At 39.3% G+C, this 14,940-nt stretch overlaps 7 protein-coding genes across 7 annotated transcripts; 3 read left to right on the top strand and 4 right to left on the bottom strand.

Moving 5' to 3' along the window:
* Positions 1 to 577: 577 nt before the first annotated feature.
* BATDEDRAFT_91729 (uncharacterized protein) lies at positions 578 to 1,480 on the top strand (the record flags this gene model as incomplete). Its single annotated transcript, XM_006682044.1, has 1 exon — positions 578 to 1,480. One exon carries the CDS (start codon positions 578 to 580, stop codon positions 1,478 to 1,480), a length of 903 nt encoding a protein of 300 aa, XP_006682107.1.
* Positions 1,481 to 2,085: 605 nt separating this feature from the next.
* BATDEDRAFT_27767 (uncharacterized protein) lies at positions 2,086 to 4,604 on the bottom strand (the record flags this gene model as incomplete). Its single annotated transcript, XM_006681897.1, has 6 exons — positions 2,086 to 2,233; positions 2,306 to 2,495; positions 2,567 to 3,476; positions 3,559 to 3,728; positions 3,944 to 3,987; positions 4,543 to 4,604. 6 exons carry the CDS (start codon positions 4,602 to 4,604, stop codon positions 2,086 to 2,088), a joined length of 1,524 nt encoding a protein of 507 aa, XP_006681960.1.
* A 634-nt stretch (positions 4,605 to 5,238) lies between these two features.
* BATDEDRAFT_91870 (uncharacterized protein) lies at positions 5,239 to 5,949 on the bottom strand (the record flags this gene model as incomplete). Its single annotated transcript, XM_006681998.1, has 1 exon — positions 5,239 to 5,949. The coding sequence occupies one exon, from the start codon at positions 5,947 to 5,949 to the stop codon at positions 5,239 to 5,241; it is 711 nt and encodes a 236-aa protein (XP_006682061.1).
* A 587-nt stretch (positions 5,950 to 6,536) lies between these two features.
* BATDEDRAFT_91730 (uncharacterized protein) lies at positions 6,537 to 7,436 on the top strand (the record flags this gene model as incomplete). The annotated part of the gene is made up of 1 exon (XM_006682043.1): positions 6,537 to 7,436. One exon carries the CDS (start codon positions 6,537 to 6,539, stop codon positions 7,434 to 7,436), a length of 900 nt encoding a protein of 299 aa, XP_006682106.1.
* Positions 7,437 to 8,039: 603 nt separating this feature from the next.
* BATDEDRAFT_27765 (uncharacterized protein) lies at positions 8,040 to 10,114 on the top strand (the record flags this gene model as incomplete). The annotated part of the gene is made up of 3 exons (XM_006681896.1): positions 8,040 to 8,778; positions 8,853 to 9,491; positions 9,567 to 10,114. The coding sequence occupies 3 exons, from the start codon at positions 8,040 to 8,042 to the stop codon at positions 10,112 to 10,114; spliced, it is 1,926 nt and encodes a 641-aa protein (XP_006681959.1).
* A 346-nt stretch (positions 10,115 to 10,460) lies between these two features.
* BATDEDRAFT_91869 (uncharacterized protein) lies at positions 10,461 to 11,162 on the bottom strand (the record flags this gene model as incomplete). Its single annotated transcript, XM_006681997.1, has 1 exon — positions 10,461 to 11,162. One exon carries the CDS (start codon positions 11,160 to 11,162, stop codon positions 10,461 to 10,463), a length of 702 nt encoding a protein of 233 aa, XP_006682060.1.
* A 1,566-nt stretch (positions 11,163 to 12,728) lies between these two features.
* Positions 12,729 to 14,498, bottom strand: BATDEDRAFT_27763 (uncharacterized protein; the record flags this gene model as incomplete). Its single annotated transcript, XM_006681895.1, has 2 exons — positions 12,729 to 14,233; positions 14,366 to 14,498. 2 exons carry the CDS (start codon positions 14,496 to 14,498, stop codon positions 12,729 to 12,731), a joined length of 1,638 nt encoding a protein of 545 aa, XP_006681958.1.
* Positions 14,499 to 14,940: the final 442 nt, after the last annotated feature.

Raw genomic sequence — 14,940 nt, 5'->3', positions numbered from 1 at the left:
TCAAACTATACGTAAACGGTCAATGTCTGATTGCTTCAACATAACAATGAGGATGTAAAATGTAGTACAGAAATAGACGACTAAATTACATTTATTCCAACGGATTTAGCACTCTTGTTCAAGTAAACCGGTATCATCCGATATTCATTATACACTACTTGTACGTTGAATCATGCCAATCACTTGCTATTTTAACAAGCATGGAATATCACAACAATATTGATGACCAATTAATAGCCGAGTGTCAACTCATTCCAGTTTTGGTTTATACTCATTTCTTAACCCTAACCCTTGACCATAGCCATTTTAGGGTGGGACTGCATAGCCAACCATATGATATTCGAATGTATGGTCAGATAGCAGCTCAGCCAAGGTTACAGGTCAACATATAAAGGGAGACTCTTCAAAGTTTGGCATTGACAACAAATCACCATTCAACCCTGACAGTAATACTAACCCTTAAAACGACCATTCAAGGAATATGCTTTTAATATCATTTATTCAATAATGGATATAAATACAGTTCAAAAACCGACTTGTTGAATGACATTACAACTTGCTCAATCAAACCAGTAGAATGAAACTCGCAGTTGCTGTATTGTCATCGATCCTGTTTGTTTGTTCAGCTACTACAGCCAGCCCAGTCAATCCCAGTGCAGCTAAAAATACTGGAGCTAGCACTTCAGCCGACACTTCCAGTACAAACGGTATAGGCATAGATAATCTTAGTCCAATTCCAGATGAGATCAAGTATTTGCTCAAAAAACACATACTGATACAGGATGCTCGTAATCAGCAAGAAAAAATGTATGGCCCGTTAAAATCTCGATACGACAGTCGATATCAAGTGCTAATGGGCTACGAAAAAGATCTTGAAAATCTGAAAAGTGAAGCTCAAAAAGGCAATGGCAATCCAAAATATGGTAAAACTGAAAAGACTAAGCCTGATCTTGAAGCTCAAGATTCCAAATTTGGCAAACTTCGAAAAAGCCTTGATGATTGCCAGTCCGAGATTACTCGTCTTGTAGAAAAGGAATGGGAAAACGATAAACGGATTGTGAGTTTCGTTTTCGGAACCCCTCTGAATCTTGCATCAGTTGCTCACCAAACTTCGCTTATCAAAGAAAGGCCTTCTGTTAAAGATTATTTTGAAAAGCAATTATTAAAATACAAGAGTATTGGTAAAAAATCTAGTCGACGAAAGCATCGAAAATCTGGTGACCGACGAAAACATCGAAAATCTGATGGTCGACGAAAGCATCGAAAATCTGGTGGTCGACGAAAACGCAGAGATTTTGAATCATCGGACGAAGAATCATCAGAAGAGTCATCAGAAGAATCTGATGATTCATCCGATGAAGAATCTAGATATAAATCTAATCGGAAGAGTACTTTCAGTATGCGGAGAGCTTCCTCCAAGTTTATCACTAGATTTGGATCATCTTTTCAGCGATCCAGACGTGGCGGTCCATCCAATTGACTGGAATGTTAATCTGGACTTGTTTCAACCAATTCAATTGTATTTCTGGTTTAATTTACAATAAAATTGGATTTGCATGCATTATATTTGATCATTGTACACTGTCTTGGTTGGTATCATATCATAGTATGCATTAATGATGCTGACATGCATATGTGTACTGTGTCGATATGATATTGCTTGTCATGTCGTATTGACACATGCAACACCAATACCAACAATAGTAATGTGTTGATATCAGATCCGACCAATTTGACTGGTTTGACTGGTTGATTGTGGTGTCGATATGGTTGCATCAATAGCCTGACTGATCACACATATCAGTCGCAGTATCAACTTTGTCGTGTGTCAAATATCACATGTTGAATATACAATGCCAACAATATGGTCATTATGCACATGTTGATGTATCCAATGATCGTATACTGGTCGATTGGTGCGATATGATCACACATACTAATGGAATGTGATAATCATATACTTGCAGCAGTATACCATATTGCACTGATCCAATACATGCACGGCTTGAACATATCACACAATCAAACATGAATACACCACATTAAAAATACGTATAGTATCAGTTTGTCACTAATGAATTGTATTCAGTCGAGTTTATCGTGAGTCTGTTTGTGACTGTTGACAGTGTGGTGAGTTTTTTCAGACACGACTCTTTGATCAGTTGTAGTTGATGGTTTCCTTCTGCGAATAAATGTGCCATCTGAACCTGAAGTAGTTGGTTGTTCAGGCAATCTAACAGCATGCATCAAATTGGTGATCAATATATCAATCTACACATTCACACATCAATATCAAGCAGCTTACCGTGGTAATGGCCAGAGCACTCGATAACCGTTTGAAATAGTAGGATATCCATCAGTCGAGAGTTCGCATCCACATCCAGGACCAAACCCAGTGCGTTTATGTTTTCGATCAAATGTCAATTTAAGTCGAGTCATAAATGATACACCGAGAACTGCATGATCATTTGAACCAGCTTTTACAGCAAACGCAACTATAATCCAACATGTACATTAGTCAGGTTAATCAAACAACACACATTGCATACAATTGTCAAATACTTACATTTTTCAAAACCAACTCTCTGCATATAGTCTCTAGGACCCAATTTGATCTCTACAACGGAATCGCGATTGTCATCAGTTACGGGGTTTTCAGCAAACATTACAATTGAAAGCGTTGGCAGCTTGTCCCAACCAGTACGAAAGTATTTTTCAGACATTAGATAATGTTTCCAAAATATGTCTTCAATTTCTTTATCATTGAGCTTGCGCTCAAGCATATTATTGTTGATAGTGATCGCATTACTATCAAGAATAGCATCAACTAGCGTTTCCACGACTACTTTAGGAAAACGCATATATAAAAAGCATGTTTCCACAACAGAGTACAAAGTACGTCCATTTTTTCTTTTCTTTTTTTGGAATTCAGCAGGCAGATTCACTGGTTCGTCATTGACTAGTATATTCTTGATGTTGACACTAAAGTAACTGTTTGATGGCGATTGTACCCATGCAACACTTTTTCCATCCGTTCCACATTTTGGAGTTATATCCGTGTTTCCTATATTGATGAAACTTTCATGCAGAATATCATACGGACATAGTTGAAGACTAACCTCGTTATTGGGAATGACATCATCATTGTACAAACTATCCATCGCAGTGATTTGTGAATGTTGTTTTGACAACGAGGAATAGGCAAACCCAAATATTCCATCAAAATTTGGATCGATACCAACTAGATCTGGTGATTGTTTTTCAACTGCTATTACTGGTAAGTTGATGCCAGTTATCCTAGTACCCGGAATCGTCACATCGGCTGTGGAAGTAACTCCTTTATACTCTTTGCCTTTGTAATTTATAGCAACAGGTTCTCCACTTGTAATACTTTGTATAGCCAAACCTACATCGTTGCTTGAACTAGGAAGTGGTACCATTATATCAGAAACTGTTGAATCGACTCGTAAATTCAACTATTTTAAACAAGTGTGAGATTGATTCAACGTGGTACAAATTGATATCAAACTACAATGCATGACATGGCATGATACATACATTGACTCCATCAACATTGAACTTCATTGTGTAACATTTTATGATATCACCATCCAATTCAACGGGTGATCGTTTTGACAGTCTATTATTTGATGGACTGGCACTTTCAATTGGTGATTCTAATTCAAGTCGAACTGCAGCAACCGCTTGTAACGCAAGTATAACGCATTCTAGAGTAATCAACATTGTATCGAGTAGTGTGATGAAAGGCTTTGGATTTGATACATGACTGCTGTTTTATAATGACGGCAGTTTCAAGGGTGACAATCAACAATTTTCAAATGAACGACCACAAAAAGCCAAAGCACCATGTAGGGCGTACAAACCCAAAAACACCCTGTAGGGTGGATCAATATACAAGCATCACTGTTGGTGTTTAATCAACCTCGGTAGTATGCTGTGTTGATCTCTCCAATTGCGGTGATATATCTAATAATCAGGTAATGTCAGATTGTCACCCTGATTATGAATAGTTGTCATCACACATACAATCCATTATCACAGCATATACTGTTACTGTGTACCAAATATTTGACTGATTGTTCAATTGGTCATGTTTTGGATCACTCGGACACAACAGCATCAAACAACCTGTTGTTGCAGTATTTCAAAACCATGACTTTTCCGTTGGTATGACTGCACAATCATTTTAGGTCAATGTAGACTGTACACATCAAACATTGCTGATTGTGTCACAACATGATCAACATCAAACTCGGCAATCTGTCACTGCTACATCGAATGAGTGATGTTGTACTATAATTGAATTGGAGATTGGCAGGTCGTTCAACAAACTGGCCGTGTCAACAGGTCAGATTGTCATCGTGTACATGAACCATAATGGATGATCATGTCATTCAAATCAGCACACAATCTACTGATATATGCAAAACAACACCACCAATACAATACAAATCAAACCCGATCACAAACGTGGTGTTGAATCCAATGCATGCGAGTACTTTTTAAACACATGATACACACTGATGGCGATGGTTGCTGACAGTCACATTGCAGTGTACATGTCCAATAGTGTCCACTGTCATGTCGATTGTTGCTATCCGTGACATCCAACTGTACTTGTATTCACCAAATGTGCACAACATTAAAGACAATGCTGCAGTCTATTGTGCTACAAGTAACAAGTACATTCACCTTGAAACATTCAAACTGTAGATTGTGGACATCTGACGACATATCGATAGTTGTTATTATTGGAAAGTTTGTTACAGTAGATCAAAGATGTGAAGGAATGAACCAATGACTGATTGCGTTGTTTTATTAAGAGAGGAAAGAGAGTGTGTTTATATAGTGGATGAAACCAACAAAGCTATATGAATCCCAGTTCAAATGTCATTGAGAGTTTCTGATTATTATAAACTATTCAGAAATGCCTGCGATCACACACTACTAATGTCTCAAGTATCATGCAACTGGCAAGTGATTGCAAGTCCAACTGATAGTTACAATCAACACTGGTTGTTATCATGTCATTGATGTATATGGAACAAACTGTCAATGTATCAATCAACAATCCAGTAACTGTTGATGTAATACCCAACACAATATACAATCAATGATATGGTTGTTGGCCCATTCACAATACTCGACAAACATCAACACATCAGAAAGTTTAAATTTATTCAAAATCAAAATCATCGACACATCATCAATCCAAATTTAAACATGCCTTTTCATAAATCTTAGTTTTTGTCCTATATCGTTTACTTCTTTGCTTGCCTTTTCATAATCTTGTTTCAATTGCTTTTCAACCTCTGGATCGTACGTTGATCCAGATATATCTTGACCTGTTACTAATGCTATTCTTTGTCTGAATCCAATGACTTCATAACTAGTATAGGCTTGATATGTTTTCCTTTCCATCTGTTTAGCTTCTCTAAATTTCTCCTTTAGTTTAGTAATAATCTGAGATGCTTTTACCAAACTAGTCTTTCGATTTGAAACAGTCTTGACATCATCCATTGGTTGTTTCCGTACTCGTTTGAGAGTGCTTGGATCATCTCTATCCATTTGGCGTTTTCGACCCTGTTTAAAAGTATTTGGTCCAGGTTGGTCCATTAGTTGTTGCCGGCCTTGATTGGAACTACTTGGACTAGCTACATCAATTGTCTGTTGCTGGCCTTGGTTGGGAGTGTTTAAATTAATCTGATCAAATAGTTTTTTCCAGTCTTCATTAAAAGTACTTGAGCCGACTATATCCATTGGCTGTTGCCAGTCGTCGGAAGTGCCTGGACTGGGTTCATTAGTGGGGCCAGACACTTGGCTGGAGGTGCTTGATACTTTGGGTGAATCATCGTTATCAGTCGGGATCAGTATTGCATTAGCGGTTGCTGCTGCGCTCAGTACAAATAAAATATTGATCAGTCTCATCAGACTGGTCAATGGGTTTAAACAATTGATGGAAAAACTGAGCGCTGAAGCTGATGTCGATTATAAAACTGAATGTATTGTATTTGTATTCTTGTATAGCAAACCAACCCTAGCCCTTCTAGGTTAACCGACTATACAGGGTTATTTGATTGCTTGTAGTGAGCAACTATCAAACTAGACAATATAATTCTCCCTATTCATAATATCATATTGATGTTCATGTCGATTGGATGATGCTTTTACGACCCTTTGATCATCCAATACCTGAATGACTGACATTCCATCGTCATACTTGACCTGTAATTGACAATCTGATTTACCAGTTGTTTGTACAGCATTACACAATCATATTCGAATGCATAATCAAGCAGCGGCTAAATCAAACCTGCGGATTATCATATAAAGGGCCATTTAAAAATTTGACGCTGATAGCAAATCAACACCAACCCTGACAACACTGACAACACTGATTCCTAAAACGGTCACTCGATATGCTTTTAATCTGATACATTCAATAACGGATATAAATACAATCCAAAACCAGACTTGTTGAATGACATTACAACTTGCTCAACCAAATCAGTAAAATGAAACTTGCAGTTGCTGTATTGTCATCGATCTTGCTTGCTTGCTCGGTTACTACAGCCAACCCAGTCAATCCCAGTGCAGCTAAAAGTGCCGAATCTAGCACTTCAGCCGCCATTCCCACTGCAACTACAAGTACTGAATCTGAGTATCGGACAATTTCTTATGAAGAAGCTGCAAATTTAGTTGATCTTAGTCAACTTTCAGAGAGTGATGTAAGCTTAATCGAAGGATACCTACAAATGGATCGAGAACATGAAGAAATGGAGAAAGCGTGTGACTTGGCCGGATCTGAAAAACTTCATCAACAAGAGTTGATAAAACAGCTGAATAAGAAATATTCGACGCTGGTGCATAAATCTCAACACAACAATAATGATCCAGCGTATGAAGAAAAGGTTCAAAGTTTTAAACTGAAGCTTCAAGAAGAAAGAGAAAAGCTTGAAGAGCTTGAAAAAAAGTATCGGAAATTCAATCGCGACTTCCTTGTCTTTAGTTTGCAAACGTATGCAAACAAAGCAGAGCTTGCAGAGCGTTTTTTTGGAGATGATCTGGATATGGACTTACTTTATCTTTACGTGGAATTTCTGAAATTCAATCCCAGTTTTGTTGAAAATATCTACAAATCTCTCACTCTCCGACTAAACAAACAGCCAGGATCCGAGCAAGCCTCCACTAGTGGAACCCAGAGTTCATCACAACATCATGAAAGTCCATCATCAAGTAAAACATCTACAGTCCAACCCACTCAAACATCATCCAGTACACAAGGGTTTTTTTCTAGTTTATGGGAAACTTTTTTCGGATCTTCTCGTACACAGGACACTCCCAAATCTAAAAATGAGCCCAACCCATTTTCGAATCCGTCCAACCCTGATGATTCAGATGACTCATTTGATTGATCGGAATGTCAATCTGGACTGATTTCAACCGTGTTTATTGTATTTTTGTTTGAATAAAATACAACCACCACTTGATATTGGATGTGCACGCATTATATCTGATCATTGTACACTGTCTTGATTGGCATGATATCATAGTGTACATTGACATTTGTATTTCCAATACAATACAGTTGATTGTATATTGCATAGTTGTACACATTGATGATGCTGGCATGCATGTGTGTATTGTGTCAATATGATATTGCTTGTCATGTCGTATTGACACATGCAACACCAATACCAACAATAGTCATGTGTGTTGATATCAGATCCGACCAATTTGACTGATTTGACTCGCTGATTGTGGTATCAAAATGGTTGCATCAATAGCTTGACTGATCACACACTCAGTCGCAGTATCAACTCTGTCGTGTGTCAAATATCGCATGTTGATGTATGCAGTGATCGTATACTGGTTGATTGGTGCAATATGATCACACCAATGGAATGTGATAATCATGATATTTGCAGCAGTATACTATATTACAATTGTTGATATCGCGCATCCAGTGTCGACATGATCATCCAGATACACAGTGATGGATTCCAACAATGCATACCATGACTGAGCTATGCATGATCATCGTGTATCAAACAACTACAATACACACTGGACTGATCCAATACATGCACAACTTGAACATATCACACAATCAAACATGGACACACCACATTAAAATGTTTGTTTCTACTGTTGCTCTTGTTCTTGCTCTTGCCACCTCTGCAGTTTTTGCAGTTCCAACCATTCCGTCCACACAAGATGCCGTTGACGATCTTCCATTCTACTTTCCCAAATCCACTTACCAGCAGATTCCTTATGAACATTCATCCAGCCTCATGGCTTCGTCCAGTGCTGATCCAGTCAAAACTGGTGTTGCGTATCTCTGTGACAAACTCAATCTCACACCTAACGAGTTCAAGGTTTACAATAATTTCACAGACGGCGCAGGTGTAACACACATATATGGTGCACACATGGTTAATAATGCACGTGTAGCCAATCACCAAGCCGCAGTCCATATCCAGGACGGCCAGATTGTCTCGTACTCTGCTTCGTTTGGTACTGAAAGCCATTTTGCCAAAAGTGAGCTTTCAATTGCGGAACCCAAAACCAAACTGACGTTTGAGCAGGTTGCTGATATTGTGTCCAAGGCCAAGGGCTTGCTCGTTCATACCGAGTTTGATTACGAATTGGAGTATGTTCAACAAGGAGATGGCACGCTTGTGTATGCTTACAAATTTCAGCTTCGCGACAAGGATGTTAATTCTTGGATCCAAGTCTGGGCCGATGCTAACACTGGTATGGTATTTTGGGTTCAGGTATTGATTTTTGTGGAATCAGCACTAATCTGAATGTAAATGGATTGATACTAGGCAAACTGATCCAGGCTGTTGATTTCGCCCATCGTGCAACATACAAGGCTATCCAAGTTCCTGGTTTCAATCCCAATGACGGTGGGTTTTCAGACATCAAAGATCCAGAATACAAACCATCGTCGCCCAACGGATGGACAAACGGAACTGCCACTCAGGGTAACAACGTTAATGCTGTCGACTTTACAAAATCACCGCCAGCTCCAGGAACCGGCATTGATGGTGTGTTTGACACTAAATTCAATCCAGAAGCTGATCCCAACGATCCAGACAACATGCAGGCAGCTGCTGTAAATTTGTTTTATATTGGCAACCTGATGCACGATATCACATACCAGTATGGTTTCACCGAGGCTGCAGGTAATTTCCAAAATGACAACTTTGAAAAGGGCGGTAAAGGCGGTGATGCTATCAGTATTAGCATTCTGGACTCGTCGAGTGCCAACGATGCTGTATTCCTGACACCTTCTGATGGCCAGCCTGGTAAAATGAAAATGTTCCGATTTACCCGCGTCAAGCCTAACCGCAGTGGTGGTTTGGACAATCAAGTTCCTTTGCACGAATATGGTCATGGTGTTTCGACTCGTTTGACAGGTGGATCTTTGGCGCCTTTGTGCATGTCGGGCCATGAAACTAGAGGTATGAGCGAAGGTTGGTCCGACATATTTGCCATGATCGTGACTGCCAAAGAATCCGACTAAGCCGACACGCCAGTTATCCTTGGAGCGTATGTTATTAATAAACCCGAAGGTATTCGCTCGCATCCTTACACTACGGACATGAAAATCAACCCTTTGACATATGGCGACCTTAAAACCCGCACAGAGCTGCACGAGGCTGGTGAGGTGTGGGCAACCATGCTTTGGGAAGTTTACTGGAACTTGGTCACCAAGAGTGGATTTTCTACCAATCTCTACGATGCCAAGGGCAAGGCTGGCAACATTGTTGCTATGCAGAATGTGATGGGTGGATTGATGCATCAGCCATGCAGTCCTAGCTTGGTCAATGCTCGTGATGCCATTATTGCGTCCGATGCAGCCTATTATAATGGGGCCAACAAGTGCGAGATTTGGAAGGGATTCGCCAAACGTGGTCTGGGAGTAAATGCAGCAGATTACACAAACGATTTCTCTGTTCCAGCAGAATGTAGTAGCGGTTCACCTCCACCTTTGACCACTACTCGTGGTCCTAAACCTACTTCTGGATGCACTCGCATGGACATTTGCTGCATCTATGTTGGAAAAAGCTGTGACCAAGACTAAATGCTCAAGTTTAGTAATGGCTTTTACAATTTATTAAATGAAAGTATATTGTAAAAATGTAAACAGTTTGTATTGGTATTGGTAATGATTATTTGGTTAGTGTTAATAGACTAATAGTATACTGTCATCTGGCAGTCAGTCTACACTTGCAGGCACGACACTATCATTCGTGTAGTGCAAGTTGGTTTACAGTTTATTAAAAACAAGCTGATTTTTACAAATGATCGATATTGATTCATGTCAGTTAAACATCACTATTCAAACACATACAACAATCTTGTTCGAATCTAACATTGTATTATTTATTGAGATTGAAATTAATGTAGTTACTTGGACTTGACATCTGTTACTTTCCCATCATTTTTCCAAAAGAGCTAGAAAACTGCGCTCTCTTTTGTGCTATGACCTGAGCTCTGGCAGCTTGCTTTTCCTTCAAACGCTGCATTCTGGTATCGTACTTTTTATCTATGCGCTCATGTCTGGCAGCTCTAGCAGCTTTCTTTTGAGCCTTTGTCGCACTTGGCGTACCTTTTGGTTTTCCTTTAAATGCTCCTCTTATACGACTCATTAATCCCTTTTTTCGTCCTTGGTTCTGATTCTCCGACTGTTTCCTCAACTTACGTGCCGCTTTTTGTTCCTGCTTCTCTTTTGCTTTTTGAACCATCCCCAAGCTTTTCTTTAACCCCGGGCTCATCCAATCTGGATCGTTTGGACTGAGTCCCGATCTGAGTTTCGCTCTTTTCGCATCTAAAGATTTTTGTAGTTTGTCCCGTTCCACTGTCATTCTTTCTATTTTCTCCAAGTTTTGCTGTCGTATTAAACGTCTCTGACTCAAACTGTCTGATTGACCTGAACCTCCAGGCATAGAATCACTATCCAGAACTTGTGGCATAGGCGAGCGAGCAAACATGTGCACATCTTGTTCTGGTAATTCCAATTCCAATGCACGACGCTGCAAGTTGGGGTTATCTTCTGGGCTATCAGAAGGAACAGCTGCAAGAGCCATGCTAGAAAACCCAAGAACAATACTCCATTGAACAAGTTTCATTATGCTGTATTATCTGGAATGTGTTAATCGGCTCTAGTGTATTGATTTCAGTGTCGGTATAGTTTTCAAAATGGGACTGCTTGCATGTTTTATACTCGACAAGGAGTAACAGTGGAGTGTGTTGTCAAAGCATTGTCCACATGGATAAACTATTTTAGTAATTACACGAAAGCTTTGTGGGTCACAAACTATATGAAAGGTTACAACACGCCTCACAATTGAACCGGACTGTGTCGTCCCATCTGTTTTATTCAAGTTTAGTAATCGAGTTTACACAGACTTGTATTTGACCAAAGGGCGGCTACCATTCACTGAATCCTGTACACTGACGGGCAACTCCAAGACCTGACTAGTATACCATTCTTAGTCAACATATGCTTTTTGTGTCTCTTGAAACATTGACATTCGACAACCAGAGCATATGGGATAAACTGATTGATTTTGGTGTGATATTGTCAAGGGATTTTCCTCCCTAAACTCAAGATTGGCTGCTTGCTACTAAACCACATCAGATCACAGGGATTGCTGAAAATAACATGGTCAGGATTAGGGTTGAATGAGTATGTCCTGATGTGATCCTATTGGTCATATAGGACATCACTCGAGCTTCGACAAGTAAAGTTGCATCAGATTGAATTGCATATTCGCCATGCATGATTTTATAGTTATACAAAGTCATTGTCTTGCCAATCAGTTTGCTTTGCATGTGCCAAACTTGGTGTGGTAGATATGCTAATATATAGTACTAGTATCAAAATCAATTGATAAGCATAATGGAGCAGGTTGGTTCAGGAAACAGTGTCTGATGGCTGTAGACTGGCAATGCTATCCAGAATCCATTTTCAACAGACTCCAAAACAATGTTTCGACTTTACAGCATCAATGAAACAATGGAATGCCAAATGGAGTATCAAATCAAATACCAAACGGAGACCAAAATAGATGAACTAGCCCAACAATCGGAATGAGATATGATGTAATACATGCAATAAATATACACATGGCTTGTAGCACAGGATCAGTGATTGATAAACCAATAATTGCATTCATTTCACATGTATTGAGCAAGTGGGGTAAAACAGATATGAATGGAGTGTATGAATCGCTCAAAACACATTTGGTTTATAAGTGCACCTGCACCTGCAATCGCAATCGCAATCAAGCACTTGGAGTCAAAAGTATTCAAAACAATATGCTAGATACTGCAGTTCAATTACCAGCAGTGTTCACTTTACAAATCCAACTCTATAATATATCATCAGACAACAGCCAGTAATATTTGCTACACCATCAACTCGATACATGCCGAGTATCCTGATTTAATCTCATCACAGGATTAGCATACATGACTTGGATTCACTACACTTGAACAAACCATTTCAATATTATCCAACACACTAGACTATTGACTGTCATTCAAAAAACCATATAAATCCTTGTATTTTTGTTTATTAAGATTTGTAAAGGATGAGCTTGAATTACCATCAAGATAGCATCTATTTAAGCAATACACAATATGCATTTGAAAGAGTTGAACCGATCATGTCAAACTGTTTTAGCAATGGATCAGGGCTCAAATAAAGCATCAGAATCTCGGATTTTGGGGAAACGACCTTCAACAGCTGGCGTGATGGTTCCACGACGCTCAATGCACATTGCCAATGAATCTGCAATCAACTCGTCAGACTTGTAAGCAATAGGCGGTATCATGTTATCACCTCCGTCTGCAATATAATCCAGAGTGTAGAAATTGTACAAGGTATCCATCTCCAAAGGTTTACCGCCTACAAGAACTTTGGTGATTTTGCTACCAATAGGTTTCTTGGAGTCAAAATCAAACGTCAAGCCAGAATACTGAGGGACAGTAATGATACTTTTTTTCAAAATGGGATTGTACATGGCTGCAGAGTTTTCAAGAAGTTTCATGATTTGCTTGCCCGAGTATTTAAAACTTGCGACCACACTGCCAAACGGTGCAATGATCATGATATCGGCATGGGACACTGGTCCCTTGAGAATAGATGCTCGGATTGCACCAGAGTTCACCATGGCGATTTGAGCACCTTCCTCTTTATGATTTTCAATCATACAATCAGTCACTAGATTTCCAAATGCACACTCACCAGTAATGCAGTCTTCAACAAGGAAATCTCCCAAAGATTTGCCAAGAATTTTTTCAGAAAGACTCGAAAAAGATTCACGAAGCTTATCTACTTTGGCTTGGTATTCGGGATTGGGCGTAAACTGTTGATCGAGAAGTATGGGATCGCCTTTAGGTGGTTTCATGTTGTCAAACAAATCCCATTCAAGTTCGAGATATCCAAGATAGTCGCCAAAACGGTGAGCCTGGACCACATAGGTATCCTTTCCTTCAAGATTCTTTACCACAGTTGGATACAGACCCTCGACATTAGGAAGCGATGTGTCTTTCAAGAGAAGAGAGTGCGAGTGTCCACCAACAATGAGCTGGACTCCCTTGGTATTTTGGGCAAGATACTGGTCCTGGTGATATCCATTGTGAGAAACACAAATGATACGCTTAATGCCCTGGCTGTGCAGTTCGTCGACATATTTCTGGACTGGCGCAACAGGATCGTAAAACTTGACATCCCTTCCTCCAGTGGTAATCTCTGCAGTTGTCTTGGTAATGTATCCAATAATGGCAAGAGAGTACTTTTCCAAGTAGATATACGGTACGACACCAGCATCTTTAAGCCTTGGCGCTGTCGTCAACTCAATATTGGATGAAAGAGCTGGGAAATTGAGTGATTTGATAAAGTCGGCTAGATAACCGACACCACGATCAAACTCGTGGTTTCCTAAAGACATGGCATCATATTTCAGATCATTCATGAATTCAGCAGATGGCTTTCCACCAAATGTATTGAAAAACATGGTGCCTTGGAATTGATCGCCTGCATCCAGCATCAAAACGTCCTTGGCATTTTTTCGAATCTGGTCAACAGCTGTTTTGATACGAGCTATACCACCATAGCAAGTGTTTGCGTCAATTTCTGCTTGAGAGCAGTCCACACCGCCAACATTAAACTGGTCAAGATGAGCGTGTATATCTAAAACAGTGACATGATAAAATCAGTACAGATTTTCGTGAATTGTCATCAATAGCTTAATTTTCAAACCATATTGTCTACAAACTATGACTTGATGAAACGTAGTTTAGCAATCCATCTATTTCAACTCACCATTTGTATGAACAAGTGTAATTTTGTTGGGTGCGAATCCGTTTGGACGAATTGAAGTTCCAGCCTTTGTTGGAACAGCAACAGTATAGCTAACAGCAAGAGCAAATATGACTGAGAATAGTGGAGACTTCATGATTGTGATTTGGATGATGGTAGTTTGATATCGTGAAGTCTGCCATTTATATAGGAAATTCAGTGCATGCTTTCGCAAAAAGTGAATACATATGGTTTCACCCGCCCTGATTTCAAAACTGTAGCTAAAATGATGATCAGCAGATTTTTTGTATGGAATGCTGTGCGAAATACATACATGGCTGCTAAACTCCCTTTTTATCCCATTGCCACTAGCTGTAACTAAATTTAGAAAGTATTTGAATAGGATCTATAATTGGAAAGTTGTTTTTATTCCGACACTCCAAGTTTGGTTGACATAAACTAGTCATTTTTCTGTATTTTACGACTGCCTTTAAAATGTACAATAATTAAACATTCTAATGATTACTACAAATCAATACTTTTAGTTGAACATAAAGTCTATTATACAATGCAACTATCATTTTAAACCTCCCTTTTTG

The sequence above is a fragment of the Batrachochytrium dendrobatidis genome, assembly GCF_000203795.2.
Source record: "Batrachochytrium dendrobatidis JAM81 unplaced genomic scaffold BATDEscaffold_14, whole genome shotgun sequence".
NCBI classification, from domain to species: Eukaryota; Fungi; Chytridiomycota; class Chytridiomycetes; order Rhizophydiales; genus Batrachochytrium; species Batrachochytrium dendrobatidis.
Note: the sequence above shows the minus strand (reverse complement) of the source record. Positions and strands in the feature narration are given on the sequence as shown.